Here is a 17,381-nt window from a genome sequence, read left to right as displayed (position 1 = left end):
CTTGTGTCTCCCTGACCCATCAGGTGGGCCCCAGGTGCCCTCATCATCTGCCCACCTGGACCCCCGTGAACTTCAGCAGCTCAGGTGGACCCAGCTCTGCCTCCAGGCTTGCCGGGGCAGGGCCAGGAGCCTGGAGAGATTCTGGAGGCTCCCATGTGATCCATGATAGACCTTTTTCCTTCATGAGAAATTTTATTCTAATTTTATTTTAGATCTTCTGTGTGGCATATGGAATTTTAGATCCTTGACCAGGGATCAAACCCAAGCCCTCTGCAGTGGAAGTGCAGTCTGAACCACTGGCCCACCAGGAACTCTGAAGATTACGTCTGAATATAAAGATGGAAGTGCTAATGAGGACAACTCACTCTTGTCAGCACAGGAAAGACAGCCCTGGAGGGATGCCCCCGCACCAGGGACCCGTCTCCAACAGGTGCCCCGCCCTCGGGGCCATGGTGTGGAGGGCCCGGCCGAGCTCTGAACCCCCCCTGCCGTCGTTCATCCCACAAGCCGGCAGAAGCTTGCGCCTCCTCCCCTGTGTGTCCAGCAACCCAGCTGGAAGCAGAGGAAGAAGGGGTGCGTCCAGATGATCCACGAGAGAGGGCTGGGTGTGGGGCGGGCGTTGTGGGGGGGCTGGGAAGCTGCCCGGGGCGCGGCCCTGGGTGGGCCGGCCAGCTGTGGGGACCAGGAGGGGTCAGGAGCCCGCAGAGGGTGGCAGGCTCAGCAGCGGGCCTCCCGAGCCCCAGCAACCCTGCTGCTGTGTCCCGGCGTCCTCCCTGCAGTGTCAGGGGGGACGCGGGTGAGGGTCTGGCGCCCGTGCATCCCCCTGGCGCTCAGGGGAGGGGACGTGGGGAAACCTAGACGGAAGGACCAGCTGCTGCTGGGGCACCTGGCCTACCCACGAGTCTCCAGATCTCTAGGTGGAAAGGGAGGAGCCTCAGGAGGATCGCAGCCGGCCTGCAGCCGAGGGCAGCAGCACTGCCCACCCTAGGGAGCCCGGCGGGGGCGTGGGGACCCGCGACGGCACTGTCGGAGCCGCCACAGCAGTGGGGCCAGCCCGCCCCTCTGCCCGTGACTGGTGGGGGGCCAGTGTGCAGGCTGCAGCGGCTGAGGCGTGGGTGACGGAGGGCTGGGGAGGCATCTCGGGGGCCTGACAAGCCCTGAACCTGGGCGCGGGACTGGCTGCGGGGTTGGGGGGGACAGGCCGTGACCTGGAGCACTACCTGGGGCAGACCCAGCTTTTGGAATTTCAGAACCCATCCCGGGCTGGAGCCAATGACCAGCCTCTCTCCTCTGGGAGCCCAGCCAGACACCAGACCCAGGCTCCAGGCTCACACTCTGGGCTCCATAGACACACTCCAAGCTCCGTGCTCACACACCAGGCTCCGTGCTCACACTCCGAGCTCCATGGACACACTCCAGGCTCCGTGCACACACCCTGAGCTCCGTGCTCACACTCTGGGCTCCGTGCTCACACTCTGGGCTCCGTGCTCACACTCCGAGCTCCATGGACACACTCCAGGCTCCATACACACATTCTGAGCTACATGGACACACTCCAGGTTCGCGGGCAGAGTCCAGCCTCTGTCCTGTGCCTTCACTCACTAGTCTGCTGGTGACTGTTTCATCAACTGGCTTATTACAAGCCAGATTAAAACATAACAAAAACAGTAAACTCTCTTTGAGGAACTGGACTTCTCTGTTTTTACATAGACCATTTATTAAGTTAGAAGGCTGAAAGGTACAAACATATCTTACAATCGAAGAGGAATGTGGACCCTGGACCCCAACAGAATGATCTGAAACGCAAAGCTCCAAGGACTGTTTCTGCAAACACCCAGCACGGCTCCTCAAACGGGGGTGGGGTGGGGAGCCCCCTGGACACGCCTCTCCTCTCCGACATTGAGCAGCAATGACCCGCGAGGCGCCCCCGTCCTGGGCCGGCAGCCATGGGCGCCGCGCTGAGCGCCTCCCAAGGGGCGGCCTGAACGTGAGCACGGACGTGAGCAGAGCAGCGGGGACAGCAGGGCCGTCGGACGTCTTGAGGCCCCATAGACGCAGCCTGCTCTGACCCAGTGAAGCAGCAGGCGTCCACGAGAAAGGACCCCGAGAGCTGGCAGATCTGCAGCCGCCCTGAAGCCAAGACTCCTGTCCTCAGAGGCCCAGGCGGGGGAGGCAGCGACGGGGGTGGTGTGGGACCCCTGGGCGGGTGCCCGGGGCTAGAGTCCGGCGTTTGGAGCCGTGCTGCATGTGGTTATTACCGCGCTGCACTCAGGTCTGTGGCTGCATAATCGTTGGTCTCACGCATCTACAGAGAGCCTGCGGCAAAGGCACCGGTGGTCTGAAACCCCTCTCGCAGGCCTCCCGCCCCCAGGCCACCACGGGAGGAGCCTGGTCAGCTCGCCCACCGGCCCGGGAGGCAGAGCGCAGCGTCGCTGGCTGGCATCACACTAAGCCTACATGGAGGACAGGACTGCAGTCAGTCCTCGCCACCTCGGGTGACCGCCCGACGTCATGGGGTGGGGTCTGTCTCCATGTCCCGAGACTGGGCGAGGCCTCCAGACAGAGCGGCGACCACGGCTGACCGCCAATGACCCTGTCAGAGCATGCTCAGAGTTCTCACTCCCACGGGCGCCACCAGCCTGTCTCCATCCTCGGTGTCCGCGGCCAGAGGCAGTGCCAGGGTGCGCACCACGGGGCACCTCCTGCCTCTCAGGAAGACCTCCCAGTGCCAGCGGTCACCACACTGACCCAGCCTGGGGCCCAGGGCTTCCTACATAAGGTCAGCAGTGAGCCGAGTGCCTAGAGGCCCTCCGACAGACAAGGACAAGGATGGGGTCTGCTTCCACCACCCCACCTCACTGAGCTCTGCGGCCAGAGCGCGTCTGGGGGGGCGGCGACCCCTCGGGACAACATGGCACAGAGGGCGAGGCAGCAGGAAAGATGCGGGGCCGCGGGCTCAGGACGTGGCTGCAGACGCCAGGCTGGGCCCGCGGCGAGGTCTGCCCGGCCCCAACAAGAGGCCCAGGAAGACCACCACGGGGAGGAGACAAGTTTCCCGTCTGAAAGTCCTAACCTGACCCACAGCAGCTGTTAGGGGATTCTCTGCCTCACGTTAGTGGGTCTACCCAGCCAGGCCGCATCATGAGACCCCACCCGTCAACCCAGAGGGGGCGCTGCTCCCAGGAGAGCACCCTGGGAGGACGGGCGGCAGGAAGTGGGTGTGCGCACGGGAAGTGTCGCCTCCACCCTCTGACGGGAAGCGGGAGGAGAGCCACCCCACCCGCCCCGACCACGTCCAGAACGGCTGCAAGAACCAAAACCACATGCATCCCACACGAGCGCGTGGACTGGGCTACACAGACGTCCGAGCAAGGGCTATGCGGGGCGCGTTCACAGGGATCTGCTGGGGATGGTGCTCTGGGGAGCTGGGCGGGCGGGCGGCGAGACGGCAGGCGTGTCTACGACTCCTCGCCCATCTGGAGCAGGGAGTTGATGGCCGCGTCCTTGCTGCCCCGCTGGGCCTCCAGCACGGAGCGGATCACCTCCCGGTCCATGTTGGGAAACATGTCCTGGATGGCCTTCAGGTCCTCCTCGCTGCAGCGGGGCTGGGCGCTCACGGCCGGGGGCAACGCCACGGGCACCACGCCGGGGCTGCACACGGCGGGCATCCCTGCAAGCAGAGGGGGGCTCAGCAGACAGAACCTCTACCGCGGGGCCCAGGTCTCACCTGAGGTCTCCCCCCCAACACGATCCCAGGGGTCTTCCCCGGATACAACCCCAGAGATCTACCCCCCCAACATGACCACAGAGATTTCCCCCTCGAACATGACCCCAGAGGTCTCCGCAGAGATCTCAGTCCCCGACATTACCTTTCAGACAGGCCAGACGCATGGGAGAAACAGGGGTGTGCAGACCTCGGCCATTTATACCACGGGGGTCAACCCCTTCCACCACGGCCACACCCAGCTGCCCGCCCCCCTCCCCAGCACCGAGACTCCCCCGCTGCCCCCTCTGCCAGCTCTCCAGGACAGGCCTTCCCAGCTGGACACCCAGTCAGTCAGACCCTGACGAGGAAGGAGACCCACAGGGCGGCCGGCCCAGGGTCCTGGGCGCGGCAGACACCCCGCTCCACACGGGCTTGTCACACTGGCCACACCCCCTCACTCTCTTGTGGACGCTGAGAACCTCAAGGCATCTCAGCTCCTGGAAGATTCAGACCTGGAGCCACTGGACCCAAGTCAAAGCTGCAAACCTCTGAACCTCTCGTGAGGAAAACAAACGAGCAAAAGCCAAGAGGCGCTACTGAGGACCTGCGGCTCAGGGAGAGAGCCCGGGTCAACCATCGCTCTGAAAAGCAGAAAAGGCTTTAAAGCCGTTTGCTTTTAGAAACTCAAAAGCACAGTCACCCAACCAGGCCCAAGAGCTCACATGGTTTCCTTTCCCATCTGAGCTCAGGCGACCTTAAACGTAGCTCAAAAGCGCCCAAACCAAAACCAGCAGAAGGGCCTACAAGCGCTGACGTGAAGGGGTGCTGGCCGCAGGGGTGGGCTGGAACCTGTGCTGGACATACCCGCAGCAGGAGTGGGCCTGGCCCCTCCTCCCCTGCCCCCCCCTCCCTCGCCCATCCTGGGCAGTCCCACCGAGCACCCAGCCACCTGCGCCCACCAGCCTTTAATCCTGGCCGTCCTGAGAGGCGAGAGGCGCTGGGTCCCATGTGGGCCCTTGAGCCTCATGAGACCGAGGCCCCAGGCGTTCTGGAGCTAGGCAGGCACCCGCCCACCACCCTGCACCAGCGGCGAGCAGGAAGGGGACCTGAGACGGGGACGCTGACAGCTTCGCTTGCCAGCTCCCACCATCTGCAGCGCACCCCCCCCCCCCCGCCCCGCGGCCTGCATTTCCCATGCTTCTGGAACATTCGACCTTTAGCAGACACCCTGACTCTCCTCAGGCTCCTTCCCCCCGGAGGGTCCAGGGCTGTAACTCCAGTCCTCACTCTTCACCGCGCTCTGCTCAGGAGCTTAGAGGTTTCTCGGGGACACGGCCACCGCCGTGCGAACGGCATCCTCACGTCCTTGCCTGTCTCCTGGGCTCTGAGCCTCCTACGCTCGCGTCCCGCCCCACCCTACAAACTGTTCACACCCGGGGGCTGCGTCGCTTCCAACCAGAGCCAGGGTGGGAACTGACCACAGGCTGCCGTGAAGGCGCAGAAATCCAAGAGAAAAGCCAAACCCAGCTTGACTCTGCTGCACAATGTGAACTGCTGTCATGAAGGTAAACGCTGCCGCGTGTGGGAAGGAACGCGACGGACACAGAGGGCTCCGGCGGGCGGTCCGACCATCTGCCCAACAGGATGTGACCTTGGGCTACAGTGACTCAGTACTCAGCAATCATGCTTCCCCATCTCCATACAATTCAACTCACCTTCTTTGCACCAGTAAGAGAAAAAAGTGACCATACTCCCTACACGTGCAGGAGAAGTTCACACGCGACAGCACACCCCCGGTTTGGGGAGGCTCTCCAGGCACTGCTTGCAGACCAGGCCCAGCCGACACCCCACACACCTCCCTCCTGCTCCGACGCCACCCCAGGAGACGCGCTGAGAGGAGGGCAGACACACCTGCGATGGGCACGTAGCCCACGCCCTGCTGGTACACGGTGGGCATCAGGACCACAGGCTGAGGGGGCACCATCATGGCAGCCGGCAGCGACTGAAAGACACGGAAGGTGACCCAGCGGTCAGAGCAGAACACACACACACCCGGCCTCGCCGAAAGTGCCTGGGAGGGGACGGCACCAGGCCTAGAGCCCCGCAGGTCAAGGTAGGGACGCGCCCTGTCCCCGTCGTCAGACCGGGGACACCCCTTCACACCGACTCCCCTCAGAATCCTCTGCGGGCAGAGGACAACTCGGGTGGAAGGCGTCTGTCGTCAGACCTGCGGAACCATGACTAAGAGGTCATCGACAGACGACGCTGCTCAAGAATGTAAACCGAAGTGTAAACTTCAGGCTCAAACCCCTGACGTCTCAGGACAGCCTTTCTCTGATGACAGTTAAGTACAGTAACAGCGCTCTGTCCGCATAGAAGCGTCTGCTGAAAGGGCAGGGTGTACCCAGGAGCACACGTGCTGATGTGGGAACCCGCAGTAAACCGGTCCAGGAGCCCCGGGGCTGGGCAGCGGCCTCACCGTGTAGGACAGCACCAGGTTGATCATGCCCTCCTTGTCGTCGCCCTGCCGCCCGCTCAGGCTGTACCACTCGTCTACCACCTTGCCCTGCTTCAGAGCCTCGGGGATCGTCACGTGTGTCCAGGCGATGCGGTCGTCCATGGAGAAGGCTCGCTGCGGCAGACGGGAGAAGGCGTGTGACCCCAGAGGCCCCAGGGCTCCCCCCCAGGGGGTGCACAGCACGGAGCACCCTCCTCATTCCACTCCTGCGGGTCCACAGGCAGGGAAGAGGGGCTCCAGCGGGCCACCACCATCGCCTGCACCAACTCGCGGGGCCAGGCCCCACAGACACACGCTCCCCCTGAACCACGCCGTCCCCTACCCCTCCACCCCAGGCCCCAGAGGTGAGGCTGGGGGTCAGGAGGAAGGACACAGGAGGGGGGCCGAGCCCCGAGGACCGCAGCCTCTCCCAGCCCTGCCGCCCACCCCACCCCAGCACTGCAGCCTCTCCCAGCCACACAGTCCACCCCGCCCCAAGTCGGCCTCAGGAGAGCTGGGGCACGTGGAGGGCCAGGCTGAGGGAGGCCCCAGGGCGCCTGACACCCCAGGGACACTCAGGAGGCTCCTGCTGTTCACCCACAAAGAGGCCAATACCCACCCTGCCAGGGGCCTGACTGCATGAGCCCCGAGCTACATGTGGACAGCGGTGCCTGGCCTGTGTGGTCAGGCGACGCCCACGCTCTGGACACAGTGGTGACATGTCTGAGCGTAGGTTCCAGAGACTCTGAGGCAGAGTGCCTGTCACACCACAGTGCCCGGCGTGCACATGCCCGACGTTCCCGAGCGGCCAGGAGCCTGAAGCGCAGTGGCCTGCGCGGCGCCCACCTCATCAAAGATCTCCAGGTAGAAGGAGTCCACGCCCGGGGGCACGGTGCACTGGATGACCTTGTTCCAGCGCGGGTTCTTGGCGCCATTATGGGCCGTGGGTGTCTCGTACACGGCGTAGCCCAGGCGCAGGCGGCAGTAGGGGTCCATGCGGGTCATGCCATAGTTCTTCGCCAGCTTGGCCTGAAACAAAGCCGCCGGGTGAGACGGGGCCGCGGCCATCAGCCCAGGGGCCTCTCCACCACCCACGGCTTCTGTGCGCTCTGGGTGCTGACGCACGGGACACGGCCACCACTGTGCTGTCTGCAACCACAGGTCCAGAGTGAGAGAGAAAGGCGCTGGACCAGGAAAGAACATTCCAGAAACTTCCAAAAGCAAACCCTGACTCTACCACACCAGGAAGTGTGTCTGCAGCCTTGTAGTGTACGACATCTGTGCTCACGTGGTGTGAGAGGCGTGTTAGGCGTCACGAGGAACCCAGGCATGACTCTGAGTACGTGGAATCTATGCAGGTCAAGTGCAAACCTGCCTGGTTTTAGATAATGGCCTTGCGCGTCCTCAGACTGTGCTGCCTGTAGGGTCCCAGAGCCCGTTCCGAGGACAACCATGCTCCGGGGCCCAGGAATGAGGAGGCAGTCTGGGCTGGGCCCAGTGTCTCAGGACACACCCGATTCAGGACACACCCGCTGCTAGGATGGGCTGTGTCCCCACCACTGCTCCTGGGGAGGAGGGTAGAAAGGGCAGGCCGCCCTGTGACAGGCAGAGCCCTGGAGAAGCAGGGGGACGGGGGCCCCGAGAAGCGAGGCCTGATCAAGGCCTTCCCTGCGCCCTCAGACAGTGACCGTGCTGGCCCCTGACCAGGCAGGAATCTCTCAGCAGTGACCGACCCTGCCCAGTGCCCGGGGGGGTGGGGGGGGAGCTGGGAATCCGCTCCGAGGGGCTTGATCCCCTGGAGTCCACGCATCACAGCAGCCAGGGTTGGCACCCCAGTTACTGCTGAGCAACGGACAAACTTCAGGAAGCGCCTTGGGGCCCAAGGGCAGGCCCACAACAGGCAGAGGGAAGAGAACTTTCCATGGTGCTGGAGAAACGCTCTTATCACAGGGGTGAACACGTGTCAGAGGTCACAGAAACAAAAGCACATTAATTCAAACCAGTGCGTCCTGACATGTAAATCATACTCGGCAGACTTAATTTTTTTAAAAAACCCCTAGAGTCTGCTGCCTGTGAGACGCCGTCTCTTCCCTCCGAAGGCTCTGCGGAAGCCCCGCCCATTGGGAGCCTCCTTGCACCCCTCCCGTGCCGACACCCCCCAAGCTCTGGAGTGTGCCCGCATCATGCCCCAGAGCCACCCCTCCGCACAGGACTGGCTAGCCCGCCTCAGGACACGCGCTTCATGTCACCGCAGCACCTCTCCCGGAAGTCCTCGTCTCTGAGCCTCAGGCACCTGCCTTTCAAGCACCCTCGACTGAATGTGTCATACGCTGAAGCGTGGCTCTCCTCCCCGCCTGCTCCTCCCGCGATCTCCCCATTCTGGTCACTGCCCACCACCCCCGGAGCCGGCAACAGGCCGTGGGGTCATACAACCTCCTCCTGCCCCCACTCGAGGGCTCCTGAACTGGACTGGCTCCCCCCAGGAGGCCAAATGCGGGGTCTTCCAGCCTTGCCCACGATCTTCCTGACATAGAGCCCACGGGAGCCCTGGACCCAGCTCAGGACGGGCCGTCTGCTTCCCACTCACCTGCTCCACGCTGCTGGCTGCCCCCCAAACCCCAGCCTCGCCCCCACCCCAGGGGGCTACGCTCTCCACAGTAGCCCCGGGGCTGCCCGCCGCTGCTCCCTGCCCTCAGCGTCTGCACTTGGCTCCGTGGGCTCTGAGGGCCGCACCCACCTGCACTACGGTGACGCTGAGGCGGCCCACGGTGCCCAGCGCCCCTCCATACTGCAGCTGCTGCGCGGCCTGTGCGTCCAGCTGGATCTGCTGCTGCTGCTGCGTGGGCGTGATGCGCAGGAAGTCCTGGGGCAGCTCTCCGATGTACACCTGCGGGAGTGCGGCGTCAGCGCAGGGCTGCCCGCCCGGGCCCGTCTCCCTGCCTGCACCACGCGGGGCCGGGGCTCCAACCTGCAGGCCCCCGAGGGCCTGTGCTCCTGGGAGCAGGGTGCCCAGCACACGGCGCTCTGTGGAGGCCCAAGCACGTCCCTGTCTGAAGGCAGGTCTCACGCCCTCGCCGGGGCTGCAAGCCGCTCTCAGGCCTCAGACACGCTTGTCCACGTGTCGGCGGTCCCAGCCACAGACCAGGACCACGGCAAGCACGGCCTCTCCACCAAGAGCTGTTCACGGGTGAAGCCTGAGGCAGGGATGTCAGGAGACTCAGAACAGCCTCTGTGCGGACGCCTCAGGAGTATAGCTCACACTCAGAAGCACCCCGGAGACCACGAAGCCAGAAGACTGACCAGCAGAAGCCCCGGGACCTGGCCCTGAAGAGGGGACGTGACGGGAAGGCAGTGGCTCCCGGACACACGCCCACACGTGGACAGCACACGGTCTGACGGTGACGACTCCAAAGAGACCACAGGAGACCAAGCTCGGGCCAGCTGGGCTCCGCTGGGGCAGTGAGCACGGAGAGACAGCCCCCAGGGCAGGCAGCCCACCCCCTGGGTGCTCAGGGACCTGGACCACCCGCCTCTGCTCTCTGCCAGGCGGGGTTGGGGGGGTGCAGGGCCAGGGGGCACAGTGCAGCCAGAGCCCAGGACCCACAACGGAGGCCTGGCTGCTGGGGGGAACCAGGGCCACAGCCCCCCAGCGCCCAGAGCACTCACAGACCCCCATGCAGGGCCCCGAAGGACGCGGTGGCTTCAGGGAACACGGGAGAGAAGACCCCGTATGTCATGGTGAGCTCTGGCAACCACGTTAATGGACAGTGGCCGCCAGGGACCACCAGACGCTGCCAGACGCCAAGGCTCCTGCGGTGCTGAGCAGATGGCACCCGCCTCTCCAGCTCATGGTGCCCCTGGGAGAGCGCCTGCCGCAGCTCACAGCCACCCGAGGGCGCCTGCCGGCTCTGGGGCCCCGCCGCTTCTCTCACAGCATGCTGGCTCTCACCCCCGAGCCAGCACCGGTACAGTGAGGAGGGAGCCCCCCGGGAGTCTGATGCCAGTGGCAGGACAGACGGGAAGCGGGGAGGAGCACAGGGGCCTTTCTGACGGGCACTCTCCCCACTGTCCCCCCACGATCTGTTCCCTGTGGACACTGGGCTCCGCTCCGTGTTCCCCAACTCCACTGCCGTGAGGCTCAGCGCAAAGTGGGCGGGCCCAGGCACCCCGGAGCCTGCGTTGCCAGGAGAGGCTCAGCACCTTCCTTCGCTACTCAATGCGCTGTGGGGCGCGTCTCCTGGGCAGTGGCGCAGCTGAGCGGGCCCCAGGATGGGCCTCGGGAGGCAGGCCGCTCATGACACCCTGCGGGCTGCATCCCTCGGGAGGGGCTGAGGCGCCTGGGACACGCCAGTCCCCATTTCCACAGCGCCAAGACCAGACCCCGTGTGCCCGCAATGCACCCGCCCAGAGCCCTCGGCCGGCTCGCTGCCGGCTGCCCACAGTCCTGCCCCGGCCTGCCCGGTGCTCGTCTTCAGCCCTGACTCCCGTGATCACGCCCCGGGGTCGAGCACAGCCCACCCCCGCCTGCTGCCCTTCGGAGCGGCCGCCCACCCAGCCCTGAGGACCCCGGAGGAACAGGCGGTGCGGGGCCAGAGCGGCAGCCAGGAACGGCCACTCCCCTCCTGCACAGTCCGTGTGCCTGCCGTGAGCCAACTCCCGGGGCTGTGCGCCCCCTTCACTGTCCTCAGGCCTGGGTGGGAGGCGGGCGGGTCGTCACAGTTGAGGGCTGGTGGAGCAGCACGGAACCCAGAGACTACTGGTCCAGGCAGCTGCCCGCCTGCAGGCGCCTGGGGACGCCTGCCCTCAGCTCGCCTGCCAGCCACCGCGGGAGGCTGAGGCCTGAGTCAGCGGCGGGCCAGGGCAGGCCCTGGGGGCTCCCTGCCCGGGGGTAGTCTGGCCCCACTGGCCAGACAGCAGCCTCAGAGGCCCGTGGGAGAGGAGTGAGCCACACATTCAGCCCAATGCACCCCACCCCCGGGAGGTCACAGGACGTGCCCGCTGAGGCCTGAGACTCCCACCGTCACCACCTGGGTCACTGCAGCCACGGGGTGGGTCTCCGCACCGGTAACCCTCCCTGCGCAACCCACCCTCCCTGCGCAACCCACCCTCCCCCTGCCTCAAGGAAAGCGAAGGAAAAACCTGGAAGGCACCAGAGGGAAGGCAGGTACCCCCGGCGCCTCGGAACTCGGCCAAGGAGGGGGCGGCTCCCATGGGGCTCCATGGGGCCCCCAGCCCTGGCCTCTGCCAGGTGTCACTGCGAACAGCTCCGTCCTTCCCAGACGCCAGCTCTCCTCCCGTTCCCGTCCTGCAGGCCACCCCAACTTTCTGAACGGCCCAGACTCGCACAGGCCATTGAAGCCCAAGCGTCTGGCTGTCCCAGCCCTGCGGACAGCCCACGAGCCCCAGACAGGGGACTGAGAGGCGGCATTAACTGAGCATAAGGCCGCCAGAGGGCCAGCGAGAGACACCAGAGGTCAAACGAGAACCAGACCGCGCCGCTGACGGGACAGTGAGCGGCTCACGCCGCTCTGGACCTGGCGCAACTGACACGGGGCACCCCGTTCACACCTCAGCAAACCGGCCGCTGCAGGCTGCGGGGCCCAGGGCCGGGCACACCGGCGCGGCACTGACAGGTCTTAGCTCCACCGCACGTGTGCATCGTCACGGCCAGATGCTGGGCAATCACAGCTCCCGCGGGCTTCGTGTCACAACAGAAGGCAGGCAACCGCACGGGGTCCCAGCGCTGCCCGAGGGCAGGTGGCAGGCCAGCTGAGGCGGCCTTGGGAGAAGACGCCACCTCTGCAGAGACCTGAAGGCAGGAAGGGGCAGCACGCAGGACCTGGGGAGGACCGGGGCACAGGCCTGGCTGGGAGCCCGGGGGCAGCTCTAGGGCCGGCGGGGAGGTGGCCAGAGCCGGGCAAGCCAGCGAGGGCAGGAGCGTAGAGGACGGACGGGCACAAGGCTCTGACTCGGAGCCGGGGATTGGGGGGGGCTGCACGCACAGCAGGCTCTGCCTGGGGCCTGGCCCAGGGGTGACAGTGGAGACCCGCTGGGCAGATAGGTGAGTGTGGAGGTGCCCAGGCTGAGAAGGAACTGACTCTGGGTCTGCTCAGAAGGCAGAGCCGCGGGAGAGCCTGTGGTCGTGCGGGAGGTTCTGGTGCGAGTCCCAAGGGGACTGGGGCTGCCGCTCGAGATGACAGGAACGCCAGGGAGGGTCCCAGGGAAGGAAGGAAATTCCCGTGAAGACGGAGCCTCCAGCAGGGAGGGACGCCACCCGTGTCCGCAGCTGCAGCCGCTTCCAGCGGCCCCAGAACAGATCCCAGAGAAGCCAGCACAGGGCCCCCACCCAAGCCCCCCTTCCTGCCTGCTCCCTCCCGCGCCCCACCAAGTGCAGGTGCATTCTGGGCCCGGCAGCACCATCGGCAGGGGCAGGGGGAAGGATGCGCAGACGCAGGCAGAGGCGCCAGAGCAGAGGGGGTCTGATGCCAATGCCGCCAACACGGGCACCTTCACCCCGAGAGAAGGGGACGGTGAGCTCAAGAGTCCCAGACACCACACAGACCTTTCAGGAACCAGAGAAAGTAGGACGAACAAGTTCATTGGAACAAGTATCAGCTCATCAAAATAACACGGCTCCTGGGAGGAAAGCAGAGGTCACCGAGGCCACTTGCTACCCAGGACGAGGGCTGTTACAGTGACGGAGCTGAGAGCCCCCAGGGCCGCACAGTGACACTCCCAGGAGGGCCGAAAAGAGGAGTGAAGGACGACATGTTTTCCAAACCAGCAGAGAGCGAAAATGGAACTTACCTGGGTTTGATGACTCCAACAGAAGGCAAGGAGAGAAAGAGAAGAAAAGCAGGCAAATAAAAGCACAAAAAGAAGTGCTGGGAACAAAGAGCGTGTGTGTAACTGTGCACAAAAAACCAACACGTTCCCGTCGAAGGGTGAAAACTTGACAGTCGAGTGCGTGCTGTTGATGGCAGACCCACCTGACACACAGATTCAGAAAGAGTGACTCCAAGAATGAAAACCCATCAGGCAGACACTCCCTGAAAGAAAGTTGGCGTCCCCTCATTGCAACAAACCAAACAAGAAAGGCCTGTACACGGCCAGCAGGGTCACCACACGCAACAAGGTCTGACTCACAGGAAGACAGGGCCCTTCTCAGCCCAGAAGCGCTAACTCAGCCGCAGAGAATCCAGAGCAGAGCTCATGGGGCCCGGGGAATCAGGCCATGAGCCAGCTGGGCAGAGAAGCCACCCCTCGCCCAGGACTTGGGCCAGAGGGACGGACTCACCCGGCGAGAGCGGGCCATCTGAGCAAGAAGGGAGGTCGAGCCAGTCTCCAACGGAGAGAGAAAGCCACACACCAGCCCGAAGAGAAAAACCACTCCTCCCTTTGAATACTGCAAATGACAGAGCAAGAACTGAGCCTGCATCTTGCCTTCCATGCAGACTGCACTTAAGGACAAGCAGACAGCACTCACCTACATTACCAGGCCCGCCAAAACCAAGCAATAAAACTCAAACACAACCCTCTGCCACCCCTGGTGGGTCACAGGTTCAGCAACAGTGATCAGTTCATGCAAGGCTGACGAGGACCTGGCCGTCACAGGCCACGTGGCGTCACCCCACAGCTCGCCCTCAGGCTTTACAAGGGAAAAGACAGAAAGGGGCTGCGCTGACCAGCCAGCATCTCCAAAAGCTGGATGAGTGGCCCTCATTGCTCCCGCTGGCCTGGAGTCTGTGGGCGCACAGCACAGCTCAGCCTCCGACCAAGCCTGACCACTGCCCGCCGAGCTGGCCAGCAGCACAGGGGTGTGCAGCGACACGTGCCACAAACCTCCTCTGACCCCCACACAGTTACTCCCGCGGGTGCCCTCCAGTGCTTTCTAATCCTCTGTGAACCAGACGGAAGCACAGGGTGGAGAAAGTAATTAGAAGGGAAGTGCCAGCACTGCTGAAAGTGGGCAGACAGCACAGGGCAGGCAACCCTCAGTGGCCATTCAGGGAAAACTATCATGAAGACACAAAAACCACGTCTTCTGGAATTTAAGTCAATTCCGAGCCCCTCAGGCTCCCTACTCAGGGACAGAGGGAATCTCCTCAAGTGGGCGGGCCCACTTTTGCCTTCACGTGCCTGAGGACCCTGCCCATCCGTCCTTCACCAAACCTGGGAGGAGACAGTCAGACTTCGGAGTCGGCCCGGATCCCTTGGTCAGTGACCCTGGGCTGAGGCTGAACACTGCCTGTCCTGTGTGGGCCGAACTGGGAATCCTGGCAGAGGGCTGACCCTCAGGCAGTCCACCCAGCCAGGGCCGGCACGGGAAGCCCCGGCTGGTCTAGCGGTTCTGCCACAAGCCCGCCGTCCGCGGCCCTCCATTGCACCAGGCACATGCAGGACAGCACGTGCGGGCACAGGCAACACCAAGTCCATGCGTCCGGGCAAGGGAAGAGGTCTCCGCCGACTCTGGTAACCGCAAAAGGAAGGGCTCCTTGACGCCGATAGCTGGAGGGAAAGCCTCTACAAGTGCAGTCCACCCACAGGGGGTGGGCTGGTGGGAAGACGTGCAGTGAGAGGATGTGTACCAGGCAAAAGCTCTACAAAAAACAGAAAGCACACTCTAGTGCCCCCCCGGCCCTCTGGCACAGGCACCCCCACTCAGGACCCCCCCGCCTCCTCTCCCCACCCTCTCCAGCTCTGCTTTCCACGCTCCCCCTCCCTCAAGTCTCGGTCAGACGTGCTTCCTCCACAACCCTTCCTCACCCCACGCCCCGGCCCAGGGAGGCTACTGCTCACCCCGATTCCAATTCAGACCTCCAGGCCCAGGCCTGGCTCCTCTGCAAACCTCACGGCAGTGTCAGTGAGCCATGCTGCTCAAGACGCCGAGGCCAGCGCGCCCAAGGGCCCTGAGCCCCCAGCCGCTCTGGCCCAGACCGACCCTCGCGGTGTGAGCTCGGCTCCCGAGGAGCACCCCAGACACCTGCCAGTCCGTGTGCGGGGCCCACGAGCCCCGGACAAGAGAACGTGCCAGTCGTCTGGGGCCTCAACGGCACAGGCCTCACATCCGGACACCCTCTGCCGCCTGGGCCTGTCACAGCCCTACCTCAGTGCAGGGTCAATGTCCCTCTGGATGAGAGGAGGGCCCGCCTTCACCACACGCTCCCCTCACCTGGGTCCAAGCAGGCCTGTGTATGTCTGCCTGTGGATCCTGCCTGATGAAGGCACGGAGCTCCCAACAGGTCTGACCCGGGACAAAACGGACACCCGCCCCCGCCCCAGGGGAGCGAATGATCTGCTCCCTGAGCTTCTCTGATGAGCCACTCATGTAGAATGGAGGAAGTGCTGATGCTCAGCCTGCTCCAAGTCACCGTGTGCAGTGAAGATGGAGACATGAAATCAGGGGCCAGAAACCACCCTACAGACTCTGGGACCTTTCCACACCCACATCTGTCACGAAGTCCTGTTACGTCCCATTCAAACGCTCAGAAAGAGCCACCTGTGCCCAACGGGCTTCCAACAAAACCTGCCTTCCTCAAACACAGAAAGACGTCGTGTGGATGGATTCTTCTTTGGTTGGGAGAGACACAGACAAGATCTGTCTACTCTGACAGGGAGGGTGAGGAGCCCGGGGCTGCGGGGACTTCCCCGGTGAAGCCACATCAAAGCATCAACCAGAACCTTGTCCCAACTCAAGGCCCTGACTGTGATTAAAACAAACAAACCTCATGGCTCATGGTCAGGCACCTCAACCCAGTCCAAACGGGGGCTGGAGACGAATCCCCAGGAGCCCGAGTGTTGCTCTTGCACAAGGACACAGTAGCTGCGGGAGACAGGGCTCCAGGGCCGGGGGCGGAAGGGGACTCCCAGCTCAGGACCCCTCATGTGTTACCAAAAAAACCGAGGGACACAGCCGCGCCTGGACCCTCCTTCATCCAAGCGCTGTCCGGATGCCCCTCTATAGAAGGATACTCTAGGCACACGGTGCCGCCTCCTTCCGGGTACTCAGCGGGTGCCGATCCTCCCCAACTCGGGGGGGCTCGCCGGTGGGGGCGGGGCCTCCTCCTCCCGGGGAACCGCCGGGGGCCGACCGTCCCCTACCCCGGGGACGCAACGGCGCCGACCCTCCTCTTCCTGGGAAACCGCCGGGTGCCGACCGTCCCCCACCTCAGGGACGCAACGGGCGCCGACCCTCCTCTTCCCGGGGAACCAGCGGGCGCCGACCCTCCCCCACCTCAGGGACGCGACAGGCGCCGACCCTCCTCTTCCCGGGGAACCAGCGGGCGCCGACCCTCCCCCATCCTGGGGAACCGCCGGGTGCCGACCGTCCCCTACCCCGGGGACGCAACGACGCCGACCCTCCTCTTCCCGGGGAACCAGCGGGCGCCGACCCTCCCCCACCCCAGGGACGCGACGGGCGCCGACTCTCCTCCCGGGGACGTCACAGCGCCGACCCTCCTCTTCCCGAGGAACCAAGCGGTGCCGAGCCTCCCCCATCCCGGGGACCCAGCGGGCGCCCACCCATCCCAGGGGCCCGCTGGTGGGTGCGGGGCCTCCTCTTCCAGGGGGACCAGCGGCGCCGACCCTCCCCCGCCTAGGGGACCCAGAGAGCGTGAGGCCTCCTTCCGGGGACCCGCACGGTGCGCGGCCTCTCCCTCCCGGGGACTCCCTTCCGCTCGCACGGAGGCCGGTGTCGGGCCCTCCCTGTGCCCGAAGGCCGCGGAGCCCGCCCCCGCCGGAGCCTACCGGCCCGCGCTGCGTGCTGACGGTGGTCGCCATGGCCCGGCCGGCCCCGCGTCTAGCCCACCAGCAGCTGACAAGACGCCACCCGACAGCGCTCCCCCGAGGTCGCACCGCCTCAGTCAGCTGACGGCGGCCCCGCCCCCGCCCGGCTCTGACGCAGGCGCAGTGCGACCCGCCGCTTCCGGCTTCTCGCGCGGGCGGGCGCGCTCCCGCCGGGCGCCTGCGCAGTTGCACCCCCGCCCCCCTCCGCGCTGCGGCCCCGTGAAATGGCTCCCGAGCCGGCAGTGCGCGCTTGCGCGGCGGGGCGGGGCGGGCAGTGGGACGCGACTGGCGGGTACGCGTTTTGACTGGAGCTGCCGCGGCTGCAGCTGATTCGTGCCCCGGCTGCGCCGCCTCGCGAGCGGCTAGCGTGACCCGGTTCGGCCGCGGCCTTCT

The 17,381-nt window shown here is 64.9% G+C and overlaps 1 protein-coding gene across 3 annotated transcripts; it reads right to left on the bottom strand.

The window, feature by feature from the left end:
- Window positions 1-1,692: 1,692 nt before the first annotated feature.
- Window positions 1,693-17,086, bottom strand: TOLLIP (toll interacting protein). Of its 3 annotated transcripts, XR_010663453.1 has the most exons (7): window positions 16,950-17,086; window positions 8,941-9,090; window positions 7,050-7,232; window positions 6,186-6,338; window positions 5,618-5,708; window positions 2,573-3,670; window positions 1,693-2,490 (listed from the first exon to the last, which is right to left on the bottom strand). XR_010663453.1 is itself a non-coding variant. In XM_065938049.1 (6 exons), the coding sequence occupies exons 1-6, from the start codon at window positions 16,980-16,982 to the stop codon at window positions 3,459-3,461; spliced, it is 822 nt and encodes a 273-aa protein (XP_065794121.1). In that variant the 5' UTR covers window positions 16,983-17,086; the 3' UTR covers window positions 1,693-3,458. The 3 variants fall into 3 exon arrangements, 2 of the variants coding, with proteins under 2 accessions (XP_065794121.1, XP_065794122.1); XM_065938049.1 differs by having other exon boundaries at window positions 1,693-3,670; XM_065938050.1 differs by lacking the exons at window positions 1,693-2,490; window positions 5,618-5,708; window positions 6,186-6,338; window positions 7,050-7,232 and having other exon boundaries at window positions 3,470-3,670.
- Window positions 17,087-17,381: the final 295 nt, after the last annotated feature.

Source organism: Muntiacus reevesi, chromosome 5 (genome assembly GCF_963930625.1).
Source record: "Muntiacus reevesi chromosome 5, mMunRee1.1, whole genome shotgun sequence".
Classification (NCBI taxonomy): Eukaryota; Metazoa; Chordata; class Mammalia; order Artiodactyla; family Cervidae; genus Muntiacus; species Muntiacus reevesi.
Note: the sequence above shows the minus strand (reverse complement) of the source record. Positions and strands in the feature narration are given on the sequence as shown.